The sequence below is a fragment of the Trichosurus vulpecula genome, chromosome 5 (assembly GCF_011100635.1).
Source record: "Trichosurus vulpecula isolate mTriVul1 chromosome 5, mTriVul1.pri, whole genome shotgun sequence".
Lineage (NCBI taxonomy): Eukaryota > Metazoa > Chordata > Mammalia > Diprotodontia > Phalangeridae > Trichosurus > Trichosurus vulpecula.
The window spans coordinates 109315304-109334171 of NC_050577.1; the positions used below are offsets into that span (position 1 = coordinate 109315304).

General features: G+C 37.5%; 1 protein-coding gene across 1 annotated transcript in view; it reads right to left on the minus strand.

Annotated features, from left to right (window-relative positions):
* The window catches only part of AKR1D1 (aldo-keto reductase family 1 member D1), a 63777-nt gene extending 46160 nt beyond the window's left edge, over positions 1-17617 (minus strand). The window contains exons 1-3 of the mRNA XM_036761757.1: positions 17440-17617; positions 12045-12212; positions 4712-4828 (exon numbers count right to left, since the gene is read on the minus strand). Of these exons, the coding sequence (XP_036617652.1) occupies positions 4712-4828; positions 12045-12212; positions 17440-17526 (372 nt within the window). The 5' untranslated portion in view covers positions 17527-17617. The remainder of the gene's footprint in view (positions 1-4711; positions 4829-12044; positions 12213-17439) is intronic.
* Between the last annotated feature and the right edge of the window lie 1251 nt (positions 17618-18868).

Genomic DNA, 18868 nt, shown 5'->3' on the forward strand with positions numbered 1-18868 from the left:
AGCTTCAGAAATCAGCTATAATATTCCTGGGAATTTTCATTTTTGTATGCCTTTCAGGAAATGATCAGTAGATTCTTTCAATTACTATTTTATTTTCTGGATTTGATATCAGGGCTATTTTCCTTGATAGTTTCTTGAAATAAGATGTTTAGCCTTTTTTTTTCCAATCATGGCTTTCAGGTAGTCCAATAATTCTTAAATTCTCTCTTCTTGATATACTTTCCAGGTAAGTTGTTTTTCCAAATAGATATTTCCCATTTTCTTCTACTTTTTTCCCGTTCTTTTGACTTTGATTGTTTCTTGATGTCTCATGGTGTCATTAGCTTCTACTCACCCAATTCTGCTTTTTTAGGAATTATTTTCTTCAGTGAGCTTTTGTATTTCTTTTTCCATCTGGCCAATTCTGATCTTTAAGAAGTTCTTTTTTTTAGTGGATTTTTGTGCCTCTTTTAACATTTGGACAATTTTGGTTTTTTAAGGTATTGTTTTCCTCAGTACTTTACTAAACGTTAATTCTCTTTTCATAATTTTCTTGTATCACCCTCATTTCTCTTCCCAATTTTTCCTCTACTAATTTTATCTCTTTCTTTTGCTTTTTGAGGAATTCTTGTTAGGCTTAGGTTCTTTGAGGCTCAGCTTTTAGATGTTTTCATGTTGTACTATTCCTCTAAGTTTGTGTCTTGCACTTTACTGTCACCATAATAGCTTTTATGATCAAGTTCTTTTGTTGTTGTTTGCATGATTTTTCCAGGCTATTTCTTGACTTCAAACTTTATGTTAAAGTTGGTCTCTGTTCACCTGGGAGTAGAGGGGCACTGTCCCAAACTTCAAGTTTTTTCATGTTTTCAGAGCTAGTTTGGGAGAGGGAGAGTCCTGTAAATTTTCACTGTTTCTAAGGTGGTGTGATTTGGAGACAGCTATGTTCACTGCTCTCTAGGTCTGAGCTCTGGTCTTTACCAAGAAAAGGCCCCTGCTCCCCTCTATTTGGATCTTTATATTTTCTCTTAGTAGCCAAAGCTTGGTGCACATATACAGCTTTAACTTTCTCTGAAGTTTTATGGGTATGCTGATTCAAGGCACAGAACTAAGGCTCATCAGTTGGGCTCATAGATATGATGTTTACTATACTAGTAATATTAAGATATGAGATTTCCCCCCAGGTCTTTGATATCCTCCTCTCTTTCAAAGGGGAGATATCTTAAGATACATTGAGAATTGATCTGTCCAACTCTTCAATAGATTTATGGGCTCTTAAATGTAGTTATTCATAACTACAATAAAGATAGAAACCTATCCCTGTCTATCCTCCCTGCGAAACTCTCATCATATCCTCTTACGAGTTCCCCCTAGGGGGTCCACTTAATATGTTGAGGGCCTTCCTCTTATTCTTTTGACATCACAATGATTCCAGTGGAGCATTTCTACTATACATTGATTATCCCTTGTTCTTGTTAAATCTTCCCATTATCTTTTTTTGGTTATACATTTCTTTGATGACCTTTATTATTTCTCTCATATAATTTTTGTTTATAATGTGTTATAGCTTGCTCACACCCACCATGCACCTCTCCATTGCCTTTTACATGATCTCCAAATTAAAATTTTTCAAGATTGTAGTGTTCTATAACTTGGAGCCATACAATGGTTCTCTACAAGAATCTTGGTATTAATAGTTAACAAGGCTGGGCCTCAGACAGTTGATGTAGGTTATTACTTTGATTGCAGTCAAAACCATTCCAACAAATTAGAATATGTCAGAACTTGTGCTTTGCAGACCTTTGGGAATCCATGGTCACCTATATGTCACAATGAGACTTCAGAATAGGATTGTGTGGAGGTCAATCAAAACATGATGCAATCAATGAAATGCAACCAAGTCTGTCCTTTTCTTCCTGTTCTATCCTGCACCCAGTCCACTGTCCACTTGCTTAGTCTAAGAAGTATGTACTTTTGGATCCACTCTTTCAATTGTCCATACAAGTATGTATCTTAATCAGGACAATAGGTATTCTTCATTCATTCGGTTTTTTCCTGGGCATATAGATCAAATTCTTTTTAAATAATTACAGCCCTCATTTAGGATCCATAATTCTAAATTCTATGCCAAAAATAAAAAGTCAAATAGAACTAAAATTACTCACTTCTTCACTCTAGGGAATAGCAATGTCAAAATTTCCCCCCTTTAACTCTGATCATATAGAAGATTCCAACTTTAAGTTAAATTAAGTATGAAAAACAAATTCCCAATGAAATGAAAACTTATAAAGGATATTATTAACATACAAAATGTGACTCTTACTATGGGTTTCACTTTAGGGTCAATCAATCAACAAACAAGTGCTTATTAAGTACCTACTACAATCTAGGAATGTGCAGCATTGGGGACACAGAGATGAAACAATAAAACAATCCCTACTCTTAAGCTAGCTACATTCTGTGGGAGAAACAACAGGTATAAGTATATTCAGAATAAGTGCAAGGCATAGTTGGGAAGAGGAACACTAGCAGTTGGGGTGTTTAGGAAATGCTTCATGTAAAAGGTGGTGCCTAGGATGCATCCTGAAAGAAGAGAGGGAGAGATTCCCTGAGGTGGAGGTGGGGAAGGATGGCAGTCTAGGCATGAGATATGCCTAATGCAAAGGCACAGAAGTGGCAGATGGAGTGCCATGTCTGAAGAAGAAAGGCAGGTTCAATTTGACTAGAGTCCAGCCTGTAGAACTCAGAGAGGAGACGAATATATAATGAGGTGAGAAAGGTGAAGAGGGGCCATGTCATAAAAGACTGAAAAACCAACTGAGGAATTTATGTTTTATCCTAGAGGAAATAAGATTCCACTGGATTCTCATGGTGAGATTTGTGCTTCAGGAAAATTACTTTGGCAGCTATATATAGGATGGATTGGAGTGAGGAAGAGGGAAGCAGAGAGCCCAATTAGGAGGTCATTGCCATAATCTAGGGGAGAGGTGGTAAAGACCTAAACTAAGTTAGTGGCCATGAGAAAATGGATCAGGTGCAAGAAAAGTTGTGGAGGTTGAAATGTCAAGGTTTGGCAACTGATTGGATATGTGGAGTGAGGGAAGATAGCACTGAAACCTGGGAGACTAGAGGAATCGTAGTGCCTATCCTATAGGGAAATTTGAAAGAGGGTTAGGTTTTGGGGAAAAGATAATGAATTTTGTTTTGAACGTGTTGATTTTGAGATGTCTCTCTCTAGCATCCAGTTGACAAGATGATAGTACCAAAGCTCAGGAGAGAGACTGGGGTCTGATTATCTATCTATCTATCTATCTATCTATCTATCTATCTATCCATACATGCACATATATGTGTATATATGAATATAACTACAAATACACATATGTGAATCATGTGCATAATTATGACAATTAAACCCATGATTGCTGATGAGCACTGAGAAAGACTATAGAAAAGGAAGAGAAGAGGGTCAGGACCGAACCTTGGAGAACACCCACAGTTTGGGGGCATGATATATATAATAAGTCAGCCAAGCAGACAGAGAAAAAGTGGTGAGACAGGTAGGAACAGCACAATAGAAGAGCACATTGTCATGAAAACTTGAGAGGAGAATATCCTTGATTAACAGTGTCAAGTAAGGAAAAAAGCTCAAGAAAGATAAGGTCTGAGAATTAGATCTTTCAATGAAGAGAAAATCGATCACTTTGATGAAAGCAGTTTCAACTGAATGATGTGGTTGGAAGCCAGGTTGCAAAGGGTTCAGAAGTGAACTAGGGAAAAATAAGTAAAGGCTGTGTAGAGCAATAGCTTTTTTTGAAGGCTGAGAGAGAAAAAGAACATGATAACTTGAGGTGATATTAGGGTCTAGTGAAAGTTTTTTTTTAAATGATGTGGGAGACTTGGGCATATTTGAAAGCAGTAATGAAAGAAAAAGTATATAAGGAGATTCTGAAGATTGAGGAGTCCAACAATTAGAGAAGATGGAAAGGGATGGGATCAAGGGCATTTATAGAAGGGTTGGCTTTTTTCCGAGAGAAAAGCTGCCTCATCAGAGACTGGAGGAAGAGAACAGAGATTAGAAGATGATGGTGATAGGGTTTTGAGATGAAGAAAAGACAAGAGGAGAGACTAAATGACTTCAATTTTCTTAGTAAGATAAGAGGATACTCTTTTGAGAGAGCAAGAGGACAGGTTTGGTAACTTTCAGGAGAAAAGTGTTGGAATAGCTTCTGTGGGAAATGAGATAGGAAATCAATTAGAAAAGAATAAGAGGAATAAAAGAGCCCAGCTGAGGTTAGATCCCATAAATTTAGAGAGTCTCTAGTTATCCCAGGGGTGTGACTTCCTCCAACTACTTTCAGAAACCCATTAGTAAGAGAGGAAAAGACAGATCATGGGAGTGATGTAGGACTGGGTTTTAGCAAGGGATAAGTGGTGAGAGGGTGGAGGTGGGATGGAGTAAGGAATTCAACAATAGAGGATTGGTTAACATGATTGGGAAAGGAATAAAGTTAAGTGAGAGCAGGAATAATGGCCTGAGAAAAGTACCGAGGGATGGAGAAATTGGAGGTCACAATGAGGATGAAGAGCAGATTTAGGAAGGGGGAGGTATAAGGAGGAACGGTATGATAGAAGGTTAGGGTTCCTTAAAAATATTGAACTCATCCTATATATTTTAGAGTTTCTATACAAAAGTTTTGGGCAGACCAGGTGGCCTTTGGGGATTTCCACTTACCTTGAAAGCCATTGGTGTCTCGATGATGTAAAGATCAATGTAATCTAGCTGAAGACCCTTGAGTGTCTTCTCCAGAGCTGGTCGTACCATCTCTGGGCTAAAGAAAGTACCCCACAACTGAAATAGAACAAAGGAAAATTATGAAAAAAAGTCATCTGGCATAAAAATTCTATGTTTCATAGTACCTGACGGGGTAAAGATAAAATAAAATATTTTCCATTTATCAGAGAGCAAATAGATTTAAAGAATGCACATGGGTCACTGAAGAGTAGTCTGAGCAAATTTGTCCTTGCCCTATCCTGGGTGGTGTCAATGTCCTTATTGCGCTGGCAAACATTTTACTTTTCATGGTGTTGCTGGCTAGATATTGAGGTTTCAAAGATTAAAACAAAACAGTTCCTGTCCTCAAGAGGCTTATAGTCTTCCGCAGATTAAGTAGGGTATAGATACACAGTAAAATATATGCAAAGTAATATAGATGGGGAAAGCATTAACAACTAGAGGGATCAGGAAGGTCCTTGTGTAGTAAATGGCACCTGAGCTATGCATTGAAAAAAGTTGTGGTTTCCAAGGAGTGTAAATGATGAGGGAGAATATTTTGGACATGGGTGACATAGAGGTAGGAGATGGGATGTCAGGTACAGGAATAGCAAAGGACTAAACAAACCCAAGCTTTACGAACATGAGTAGAGACTTGGCTGATAAAATCCTCACATTGGCCTCAGAGCGTGCACAGTTAAAGTTGGCTAACCTTGTGAAGAAATGAATTTTTGATTGACTGCTGACCCAGAAAAAGGTGAGCATTTGAAAAGTACTAGCTGACCATAGCAAACTTCTCTCTCTCTCCCTGGCTACTGAGAGAAGATATGCTGTAAGCCTTTGGCCAGTGAAGAAGAGGGAGAGACCTGGGGTTTTAATCTAAATTTAAATGTGGGAAAGGGCCCACTTTTAACTGTGACTATAGTTCTCTGTTCTTTGCTTCCTTGAATCTTGCTCTTATGTATCCAACTAGGCTGCCACCTTGTGAGGTTTGAAGGGCTGAGAGATGAAATCATCAGAGGTCTGTGAGCTCGAGTCCATGCCAAAATTTTCAGACAACTTAACCCAGTAAGAAGCAAAGTCCTAAAAGACCTGATTAATTCAGTAGAGAATTGGATCAAAAGCAGCCAAAAGAATGATGATGACTCTTCCACTGGCTACATTCGGAAGCGAAATCCCTGGGGTAAATGCTATGTAGAAACTGTTTTATATGTAAGCCTCCTCTTCTCTGGATAAAAGTGGTAAATGGAAGAGTGTGTCTCTGGATGTTAGAGGGAAATGTTTGTACTTATTTTATCTTTTCAGTAAACATTTCTTTGTAAAATCTAAATGATGTTAATTGGCTAAATGATATTTGGACACTAATCACTAGTGACTGACATTGGTCAGACCACAATGGAATGGAGGTGTTATAGCATTAGAGAAAGACCCCCCACCTCGAGACCTCCCCCTGCTAGGCCCCTGAGGGAGAGATGGAGCCTTGCTCTGGGAAATTCAACTTGTCAGTCCAAGTAAGAGATTTTTAGCCTTTATAAAGGTTTCATAAATGGTAAGTATATTAATAGAATATCATACAGTCTCCTATGACATGTACTCATAATGCTAATTTATTAGAGAAAATAAATAACCCTTGCAAAGATAAAGTAAATAATCTAGGAAAGAAATCAGGAATAAAAAGATCTCAAAGATATGTAAAGGAATCCAAACCACTACGAAGCTATGAAAGTAAAGATAATGACATGGAAAATTTCTGTGAGAAGTTCTGCATGACTGGAGCTAAAATGTATGTTCAAAGTTTTTCCCCATAGAAGGAGAATTTGTATTTTCTGAAGAAAAAAATCCCATGGTAGATGAAAAAATGAGGAAGACCAAAACATTGATATGCTCTTGGAGATTTATTGCAAAATACAGAGGAAGATACCATCATGTTAAGAAGTCTGGAGGCAAAGATATGTGGAGAAGAGAAGGGAACAAATATTTATTTAGTGCTTAGTCTGTGCCAGGCACTGTGCTAAACCCTTTACAAATATTGTCACATTTGATCCTCCCAACAACCCTGGGAACTAGGTGGTGTTATTATCCCCATGGAACTGAGGTAGACAGAGGTTAAGTGGGTTGCCCAAGAATGACAGCTAGTAAGTGTGTGAAAGCAGATTTGAACTCAGGTCTTCCTGATGCCAGGTCCTGTGCTTCATCTCCTGGGTCACCTAGTATCTAGAAAGAGGAGGTCATCATCAGAGACAACTGGTACAAGTGGCTATCTGCCACATGTAGATCTAAAATTGTGGATTGGTAGGTGGGTTATCTTTATGGAAGCTGCATCAAAAATATTTTGGAGAACCTGTCAAAATGCATTAAACTTATTGATCTCTGCTCACATTTATGGATTCTTTTGGAAACAAAAGCTATAAATCGGAAGAAGCCATATTCCTGACATGTATCTAGTGATTTCGCTATCAGGAGCTGAAAATAGAAAGACTTTGGAGCCCAGGTGGTGTTTTCATGCATTCCAGTTGAAGGCCATGTTTTGGTAAGTGATGCAAGATTTGTTTATCATTATGCAAAAATCACAAAGCAAGGAAGGATAACTAATATAGTGGATGAGAGGACTCCTATTCAGAATGATCTTGATAGGCTGCAGCTCTAACACCAAAGATAAAATTTAACAGGAAATAAATGTAAAACACTCTATTTCTACTCTAAGTCCAAAAGTCAGATGCACAAGTACAGAATAGAAGAGAGATGATTTGTTCACATCTTGAACTGGTTTCACTGCGGAAATATTAACTAAATCTTATGAATGGCCACAGACTACTACATAGAAATCCTTTTACTTTTCCCTGATTGACTCTGACACTCAAGTGTCAGACTTGAGACACGTAGGCCAGTGGGCTTGAAGCAAATTAAAATGTAATTGGGAAATGTTTGATGAACTAAATAAAAATACAATACAACATAGATAATGTTAATTTGTGGTTTTCTATGGAATCTGTTTCTATTTGAGTTTGACACCACTGTTCTAAACCTCTCCTCTTCCCTCAAATCTCCTAAACCACTTTTTCCCTACCATACAAGCAGAAAACTGAGCCTACTTGACTGAGAAAATAGAGGCCACCTATTTTTCTCATCCCTCTTATCTATTTGGTCCTTTGAAGCCTTGCTTCATTATCCTTCATTTTCTCTTCCTTTGTTCTAGTCTCTAAGGAGAAGATCGCATAAGTTCCTGCCAATGAAGGAACTGAGAGAATTGAGGGGATTAGAACACCAAGTGGTGGTGGCAATTGAGTGAGCCACATTGACTCTTTCTTATGACTCAGTTCTGGAGCTAGTTCAGTTCCCTTTCTATTCAATTATGGGTCTGGTCCAATTTCTATCTTGTGAGAAAACTTTATGGCATTGATTGAACCTAGCCCTGCGCAGTCAGTAAGCTGGACCACCTCTACCTGCTGCTTAGAGACCCTTAACTAAGGACCTACATTATGCTGACTAGAAATGAGTCAGGTCTGAAGACTGATGAAAGGGATTTTCTCACAATTATACATCTCAAGCATCCCATATGTCTTAACTGAAAACTGACCCCATATTGATCAATCAGTTATTGTTTCCATGTTCCTTTGATTTTTTTTACAGACACTTGGGAGGAATGGGAAACCTCTTTTTCTGATTTCAGGCGATTGCACATCTTTGCTCTCCCAACTTAGGAAGTTCCTAATCTTTCCTCCAATTAGAAATCAGGTTACCTAATGTTGTATCCTGATTAATTGTTTCCTTTTAATTAATTGGTCTTGTTTGATTGATTGTTTTTAATGTATAAAATCTGTCCCCCTCTATATTCAGGGTCTAGTGCCAAAGCTGAGAAAGGGGACTGGTCCCAATTTATTGGGCAATTGGCATGCATTGCTTAATAAATTGTTATGCTTGGGAAGCTCAATCTGTTGTTTCCTCAGTTATTTCATCTTTCACCTATCACACCAAGATCATCTTCTTCATCATATCCTTGGTCTCATCCCTTCATATCCCCTCCTAGAGCTTGCTCCCTTGATCATTCTCTCTCGTCTTTAGTCTCTTCTTATCCAGTGACCTCTTCTCTACAATCACGCGCAAACATTAAAAACAAAACAAACAAAAACCCTTTGCTTGACCCTCTCATAACTTTATGCCAATCTACAGCAGGGATTCATGGACCTCATTGGCCATCTGGTGAAACCTTTGATTTTAAATCTGCCTCTGACATTTACTAGCTGTTTTACCTTGGGCAAATTATCTAACCATTATTTGTCTTAGTTTAATCACCCATAAAATGGGATAATAATAGCACTTAACTCCCAAGGTTGTTGTGAGGATCAAATGAAGTAATATTTGTATTTAGCATAGTGTTTGCCACATAGTAGATGCTATACAAATACTAGCTAATATTGGCTATGGACCCTTTCTCAGAATATTTTTTAAAAATTCACAATGAAAAGAAGTGCTAAGCAATTAGAGGTTAGTAAAAATAAATATGTAATTTTTTTTCTATTCAAGTTTATGGGCCTCTGTGGAAGCCAGGTTAAGAACTCTTGATCTACATTGATTGCTTTCATGTCTCAATTCCTTATATCCTGACTTCTGACATGACCATTTGACTGAAGCTACCCCTTCCAAGGTTACTGTAACCTTTTAACTACTAAATTCAATGGTCTCGTATTAGTCCTTATTCTCATTGACCCCTCTCTACTGTAGCTTTTTTACTGTTGACTATCACATGGCTCCCATAATATTCTGTTTTCTCCCAGGTCTCTTCTACCTGCTTTCTCCTTTGCTGTGGACAGCCCCCAACGCTCTGCTCTAGGTCCCTCTTATCTTCCCTCTTTACACTCTTACTCTTGATCTGATGAGTTTCGTGTATTCAGCTATCTCCATGCAGATGACTCCCAAATCTATATGAGAAAACCTCATTATTCCCCTGTATCTATTACCTGACCATCTCTGCCTGGTCAAGTTCAACATGTCCAAAATGGAACTCATTACATTTTCCCATAAACCCATAATTACTTCAGTCTTTCTTATTTCTGTTAAGAGGATTAAAGTGTCTTGTAATCTTTGTGTAATGTCAAAGTGGGCATCATTGACTGCATGGGGAAGGCCAGGATCTGAGGCCATCTCTAGATGCTAGGAAAGAGTCGAAGACTCCAAGGATCCTACAAGTCAGTTCATTTATCAAAGACCACTGTGGTCTTTTTTGCCTATACTTCACAAAATTACGGTAGCACAAAGAATTACTTAACCATTTGTACACACCTCAGTTTGGGGAAATGCCTAGTTCTTACAAAAATGGCTTCCCCTTCAACCTCTTGCTCCATAACCACATTCAGGAGTAGATAGTGACAATTAGATTCATCATAAAGCATTAGTTGTCTTTACCTGCAATAGATGAGTTTACTATGCAGAAGAGAGTAGGACTTAGAGTTATAACATTAAGTCAATTCTAGAAAGTGCCAAGTCTGAAAATGACAGACTGACATCTCACAAACATACTGGAACAAAAACTTTTTCAGTTCTGTTTGATGCAAGGTAAAGGCAGAGAGTTTTCTGAATAGCAGACTGGATCTTTGAAGCAAGAGGTAGGGGGAAATGAACCAACAGGTAAAGGTTTAACACTAACTTCCAAGATTGGGGAATATTCCAAACCCTATTCATTTCATAGGATCAAGAACTGGAACTTAGAAGTTATCCAGTCTAACCTGTTCATTTTTCAGGTGAGAAAACTGTAGTCCCAGGAAAGCTAAATGAGTTAGCCAGGATAGCATACTGAGTAAGTATCAAACCAGGATTCAAATCCCAGTCTTGTTAGTCCAAAGACAGAGCCCTTACCACTTTAATACATTTCAGAGAGATATAGACATACTACATCAGAAATGATCAATTCAATGGCTAATCTTTACTTCACAAGACTGACAGTACAGCATGTTTCCTTCCTTTGATGAGAGAGGTGGCGGGCTTTGGGTGCAGAATGGGCTCTATATTGTCAGACAAAGCCAAAGCATTGATTTGGTTTACTTAACTTTACTTCTTTGTTATGAGGCCCCACAGTGTGTGTGTGTGTGTGTGTGTGTGTGTGTGTGTGTGTGTGTATGTGGTGGGTCATTGGGGAATAACAATAATGTGGGGGGAAAAGCATCAATAAGTCACTAAAAATGTTTTTATTTAAAAGCAAACCTTAATGATACTTCTGGGCAAGGTGAAAAATATCCCATTCTTCCCTGCATAATTTCTCCCATCCACCCACCTTCTATTTCCTGCCCCATCTTCTAGTCTCCAACTTACCTAGTTTATAAGTTTGACTTTCAAATTACATTTTTTAAAAGTAAAGTCACCAAGGAAGACCTAAAGTCTCCCTTATATTCAGAGGGATGGATGTTCCCCATTCCGGCAATACCTTGTAAGGAAAGGGGAAATTAAGAGAAAGGATAAACTATCCCCTCTCATTTAGGCCCAAACTCCCACATAAAAGAAAAGTGATGTGGGAAAATTATGACTCTTTTTTCCCTCTCAACGGAGCTGGCACCAATCTCTCTCCTGGGATTCCTTCTTTAAGGTCTGTGAAAGCCTAAATAATGGTCTAGATTTCTTGCAATGGTTTAGCATAGTACCTTACACATATTGTTTTCAATAACATGTAATTATTGATAGCAACTATTTCCTAAATTTTCTTAGCCCTGCCCTGTCCTATTATTATAAAAGGAAGAGTGGACCCCTACTCTGATGAGTATTAATCAGTTTGATATTTTACATGAATCATATGGGGATAGATAAGTTCTTGTAGTGTGCCTCAAACTTTAATGTAATGTTCACTACTTGTTTACCAAAATTGGATGCTCACTTGTGCCACCGCAAGAATTCTGACAAAGCTATTTCCACACTGTTTTGCACAAATTCAATGCCAAAACTCAGCATAGGTGGGAAGCCTTGATGCTTTGTAAAGTCCCTCACCTTATTTTTGTACCTTCAGACCATTCTCTCATCCAACATGAGCAGGTGACCATCTTATGATCACTTAATGAAGATGTCTCTTGTTTCACCCAACCTGTGACCTCCCCCTGCTGATATGTCATTTTTGGCCTTCAAGAGCAAAGTCTATCAATCAATGCCTATTTGCGTATTTGTGTATCAAATCTTATAAAAACAAGGTCCTAGAAAAAGGGAGCATCTCAGATCATGAGAAAGTCTGGGGTCCACTTCATTAGAGTTGTCCACGAACCATTGGTTCAGAAAAAAACAAAAACAAAGGAAGAGTGACAGAATAGGTTCTCACTTTGCTACAGTAGAAGATGTCTTCTCGTTTCACTTTTCCTTCAGCAATTTTCTCTTTGATTGCATTTCCCACTTCATGTTCATTATGGTAAATGAGGGCACAATCAAAATGGCGGTACCCAACATCAATGGCAATCTTCACAGATTGTCCGCATAGGTCTCTAGTGTCCTGGGATAAAAAGAGAAAAAAGAAAGGTGAACTGGACTTGACTCTAGATTGGTTATTTATTTCTAAAAAACATTTCTTTCCTTATATCAGCCAAAATTGCTAATTGATAACTCCATTTCCTCCCTGCTCTTTTCTGCCAATTTACATCCATTATTGTTTTCAAAAGTTGCTCCATACTCTCTCATTTAGGAAGCTTCATTTAATAACAACTACCAGCAGAATGTGGTAGACTGTTCACACTGCCAAGAAGATGTTTTAGGGCTCCAGAAAAACAGAATCATGGAAGAAATATAATCAATTAATTCTGCAATGGGTTCAAATGGGTTCATGTCCACCAATAAATTAAAGTACAGTATGAATGGTGGCAGGTGGAGCTGTGAGACTACCGGCTGATCACTGAATCTCTCCAAGTTTTGGTTTCCGCATCTGTATCGGGATAATAATACCTGTCTTGTCTACTTCACAGAGGAGTTATAAGAATCAAAAGAAGTAACATCTAAAGTGATTTACAAACTTTTAAAAGTCATATGAAATCTTTTATTTATTTGTTTGTTTATTTATTGTTTTCAACATTCACTTTTATATGATTTTGAGTTTTAAATTTTCTTCCTTTCCTTCCCCTCCCCCCTCCCCAAGATGGCATGCAATCTGATAAAGGCCATACATGTAAAATCATATTAAACATATTTCCACATTAGTTATGTTATAAAGAAGAATTAGAACCATAGCGGAAAACCACAAGAAAGAAAAAAAAAGGAAAAATAGTATGCTTTGATCTGCATTCAGACTCCATAGTTCTTTATCTGGATGTGGATAACATTTTCCATCACGAGTCTTTTGGAATTGTCTGAGATCCTTGCGTGGCTGAGAAGAGCTAAATTTATCAAAGTTGGTCATTGCACAATGTTGCTGTTGCTGTTGCTGTTACTGTGTACAGTGTTTCCCTGGTTCTGCTCACTTCACTCAGCATCAGTTCATGCAAGCAAAAGCCCAATATTTTAATAATTATTAGTATTAACATTATTTAATAATGGATAATAATAATCAATGGTCTCAAGATGTCAGTCTTAAAAACAGGAAACTTCTCCACTATCATGCCAGTCAGAAGTAGTCGACTTGGAGCTATAACCTCTAGTGTTGAGGAGTTATCCAATGCTGATCATCTGATCATCTCACTTTCCTGGTCTTCTGGGAATGATTATTACAGAATAGGGGCCTCACTATTTTACTGCTAGTATAATTGTACAGGACTTTGTGCCTCTCAGAGTTTCACTTGATAATGTTTGAGGATCCTTCTTCAATTTGCCCTTCATATGAGGTTGTATATCTCTCTTTGGATTAGAGTCTTGGGTCCTAGTACAAGGGACAATTGTCTTGGGTTCCTATGAAACTAATTGACCTTGGGTTCCTATGAAGATAGGGATCCCCAGGTCAAGGCATACTAATCTCTGTATCTGTGGGTGACAGAAAAGAGTCAGTGGACTACCTTAATGGCCACAGATTTTGCAAACGAGGCATTTATTTGATATTGACAAGCAGCTTCTACCCAAGAAAGATGGTAATATCCTCTCAATCACTTTCTTATGCCCTTGATCTGTCCCCCTTCAGCATACTGTTAAGATGAAGATCTTTTTGACAGTATATAAAAGGTGATCTAGAAGCAATCAAGAAAAAAACTTCTAAGGAAGTGGAAAGAAATTAAACCAATGTCAGGAAGCTGGGAAATGAAAGAATGGATTACAGTGCAGGCAGAAAGAAAAAAGAGAAGAAAAGCTGAAATGTTAGAGCTGAACAATACTGAAAGTTGATTCTAAGTCTTATTTGATCTCTAATATCCACATTTTCCTTGGTGCATGTAGCAAAACACACTCTAGAATTTTCCAAACTTTCTACTGAAGGTGGGACACATAACTCTCTCTCTCTCTCTCTCTCTCTCTCTCTCTCTCTCTAGAGAGAGAGAGAGAGAGAGAGATGTGTGAATCAACAGCCAAAATCATTGGCTATTTTCAACTACAACTCCTGTGCAGATATGCTCATCTTTTTCAATGAAACAAAGGTGAAATAAAAGTCAACAAAAATGAGATAACCATGGTGAATTCATTCCAACCATCAGTAAGTCTGATTGTTTAATACAGTATGAAGAAAAAGGGTCAAATTTGAACTATCCCTTCAAAATTGACAGGAGTAGAATCTGTCAGTTATCATCAGTTAACATAGACTCATGATACACATAAATTGTGGTGCTGTGCTGGTTGCTGTATTTGAATTTGAAATGGATAAAAAAAATAATCTTTGCATGGAAATTGAAAGCATACTATTCACCATATTTCTCAATATTATTAATTTTGGTAAATATAATACAAGAAGCTATTTTATTGCTACATTAAAAACTGAAACAATCAGAATGATTATAGATAATTGCTTGAAATTTTCAACAATTCCACTTAAATTGCCTAAATTTATTGTATCTTATTTTAAAAAAATGAAATGATGTCCCTTGTAATGGATGTATACACACACACACACACACACACACACACACATATATATATATGTATATATATATATATATATATATATATATATAACCAGTTTGAAGAAAAAAAAAAGTATACTGGAACTGCTAAAACTAGTACCAGTAAAGATAGAAGAAATAGTTTTATGTAGCAGAAATATATAAACAAAGTAAAAAGCCAAAATACAGCAAATATTATGCATTTTACTTATCATTATGATTCATGAATATTATCATTGACTCCTGTGTTTGCTTTGTATGAATATTTTAGCTATAGTTAGGGGTGTGCTGGAGCCAGCTTTAAAGGGCTTAAAAGAGCCAATTGTTAAATTTTCAATACAGTTCAGAAATTGGCAAATGCTACAAATCAGAGCTTGATTTATTATTTTTTAATTCTAGGCTTACAGTAATAAAGAAAATTGTTCCATGGGTACAATCAACCCTTCTATGCAAATGACTCCCAAGTCCATATATCCAGTTCTCAGCTCTCCCCTGAGCTCCAACCAACTGCTTGCTTAGGAAGAACTAGGGTGGCTAAGAGAAAATTAAACCCCAAGAGAGGCAATACTAACTAAGTTAAATTCAATATAAGAGATATTTGTGGAATATGGTGATGTCAACTCCTATGGATTCAACTATCCTTTCTACACAGATGATTCCCAATCATCTTAAGATCAACACATTCCCAAACAAAACATATTATTAAGCCTGAAACACCCCTTTTATTAACTTTTCTATTTTGTTAGGGTATTATGGGCTTTCCAACTACTGTATTCAGACACCATCAGTTCTTTCTTGGGGAATGGACAGCATTTTTCATAAGTCCTTCAGAGTTGTCTTAGATCATTGCATTGCTAAGAATAGCTAAGTTATTCACAGCTGATCATCTTACAATATTGCTGTTACTTTGTACACAGTACATTGTACCAGCAGATGCGAAATTTTCCAGGAAGTCTATTCTAATCATTTCTTTGTTGTCTCTTTGTCTTCTCTATAGACTGTTCGTACAAAGTTGTTTGCATATTGTCTCTTCCACTATATTGTAAGCTCCTTGAGAACAAGGACTGTTTGTACTTTTCTTTGTATCCTCATTATTTAGCACATGCCGTGCACATAGCAAGTGTTCAATAAATGCTTATTGAATGACTTCATCCCAGAGCTTTTGGGCTGATGGTCCTAGGCTACCTCCAGTAGGGGTCTGAGGAGAAGTGGTAGTTGAAGTATGACAGTAATCTGACTTGCCTGACACGTTACTTTTCTCTCTTTTGTGGTTCCTTGTTGATAAGCTAGGCTGGCTTGGCTGTCCACTAAGCAGCTAGCTCAACAAAGAAGTAGTTACACACTCAATCATTCTCATATACACAGCCAGCTAGAGATGATTTCTCTCTCTCTCGTTCTCTCTCTCTTCCTCTCCCCCATACACACACACACACACACACACACACACACACACACACACGCGCGCGCGCGTGCACACACACATGCACGCACGCACAGTCTGTTACACATACTCTCCTCAGATTCATTATTCTCTAAAATTCAAACACATAGAAACCAACAGTGACCTACTACGTATGTCCTAACCACATCCCAGAGCAATGAATAACAAATAAAAGTGGGAGCCTGTGCAGATAACTATCCTTCAACATATTACTCATTCTAAGTTTAAAAATAAGTCACATAAGAGAACAGTGACCTCAATTTGTGTTCCAGGGGGAAGAGCACTGAATTTGGAATCAAAGACCTTGAGTTCAAAGTTCAGCTCTTCCACTTATTATCCAAGTGTGGTTGAGAAGTCAATTAACCTCTCTGGGACTTAGTTTACTCATTTGTAAAATGAAGGGGTTGGACTAGATGATCTAAGTTTCCTTCAGCTCTAAATCTTTGACATGGCTCATAAATCCAAAGAACATTTCTATATTGACCTACCACAGTGCTTCTCAAATATTTTGACCTCAGGACCTCTTAAAAATTATGGAAGAGACTAAAGAGCTTTTGTTTAAGTGGGTTATATCTGTCAATGCTTATCATATCAGAAAGTAAAACTGATAAATCTCTAAATATTTATTTATTTATACATTTAAAATGATAAACCCATTAAATGTTCTTATAAATAACATTTTAAAATGAAAAATACCTATATTTTCCAATACAAAAAATTAGTAGGAATAGCATGGTTTTATTATGTTATTATTATTTTGGCAAATCTCTTTAATGTCTGGCTTAATAGAAGACATTTGGATTCTCATATTTGTTTTTGCATTCAATTTGTTGCAATAAGTTATTTTGGTTGAAGTATATAGGAAGGAAATCTGATTTCACACAGATAAGTAGTTGGAAAAGGAAGGAGCATCTTAACAGACAAATAATGTCAGTGTTATTGTAAAATAGTTTTGACCTAATGAAACCTCCTGAAAGGGTTTTGGGGATCTCTCCACTCTGAGGATTTCTCAACAAAAGGAGGTCAATAGAAAGAAACAAGTCTTTATGTAAAATATTCATTAGCATTTAAAGGAATATCAGTGAAATTCTTTAGGGTAAATACTCAATCCTGAGTACCCAAAGAAAAGAATAACAGTCCTTTGAAATTAGGCTTATGCAGAGTAAGCTATTACTCCATCTAATCTACTCAAAATAAAGTTTAAATAAGTATGTTTCAAAACAAAGTTACTATAATAATGACACAGAAGGGAAAAAGAGAAATCATCTTACTTTCTCTGAATAGGTACCAAGCCCAATGATAGGAATGCTATTTCCATCATTCAAAGGTATTCGGTGATCATTCGTAGTCAGGTTCATGGTTCAGAAGGGGAGAGTCAAGGCTCTGATTTCCAAGTTGTTGCCAGCACCTCTGACAGTTCTAAAAATCATCTGGGAATAGGGGCAGTACTAGTGGGGAGGGACAACTAGAGGGAGGTGGAAAGTTAAATATCAGTTTCTAGGGAAACAGAAACTATTGTTGTCCTTAAACTTAACCTGCTAGTTTTTCCAAGGTAAATATAAAAAAAAAATTAGTAAAACATTTTATCCTTAAAAAAATGACTGCCACAATAAAAGAACCCCATGGTTAACTTGGATCAGTCATATTTCCTTCCTATTATTCCTCAGGCTACAAAACCCCTCTTACCCCCCACCAAAAGGGCTGACGAACGGAGGTTGTGGTGGTCAGCAAAATAGACCACAGAAAACAGGTAAGAAATGCTACTTAAAATTTAGTGTATTTTTAAGTCAGTTTTTAAAATTCTGAACTTATACATAAAAAAGCATTTCCAGGGGCAGCTAGGTGGTGCAGCAGCATGTAGAGCACAGGCCCTGGAGTCGGAAAGACCTGAGTTCCAATGTGGCCTCAAACACTTGACACAATTACTAGCTGTGTGACCTTGGGCAAGTCACTTAACCCCAATTGCCCTGCCTTCCCCCCTCCAAAAAAAAAAAACAACAAAAAACATTTCCATAGGCATAAAAGAACACAAAAAGAGGATTGGGTATGAAACTGAATCTCCATTTTAAGTCACTTGCTTTTAAAAAAAAATGAAGTCATCTACAAGAAACATTTATTAAGTATTTACTCTGTGCCAGCGCCATCAGGATAAAAAGAAAGGCAAAACACGCTCCCGGCGTTGAAGGATTTCACATTCCAATAGTCAATAAATATAGTCAATCAGTATTATTAAGCACTTATGTGCTAAGCACTGTGCCGAATCTGGGGATACAAATTGGGGGGGGGGAGGCGGGGAGAGAAAGTCTTTGCCCTCAAGGAACTCACAATCTACTCTATATCATGCAAAAGGAAATGAAAAACAGGGGCAGTGAGAATGGAACCTGGGGATATGCTGGAGAAGTCAGTCAGAGAAGTCCCAAAGTTCAGCAGCTAGGTGAGAAATTTGGAGATGTTAGAAAGATATAAAGGTTGTCCTCCACAGAAAGAAATGTCTGGGAGTCACGTGATTATAAAGGAGTGCTGAAAAAAGAAGAAACAATTCTCAGAAGTAGAACTGTACTGAAAAGTAGGGTAAAGAGTAAGCTAGATCTATAGCATGCATGTTTAATAACTTCATGCATGGTAGCTGACACACCCACACATAAAATTGGAGCCTCATTATCTGTACGTGCGTCATGACCCGGAGGGAGATCATGTCAA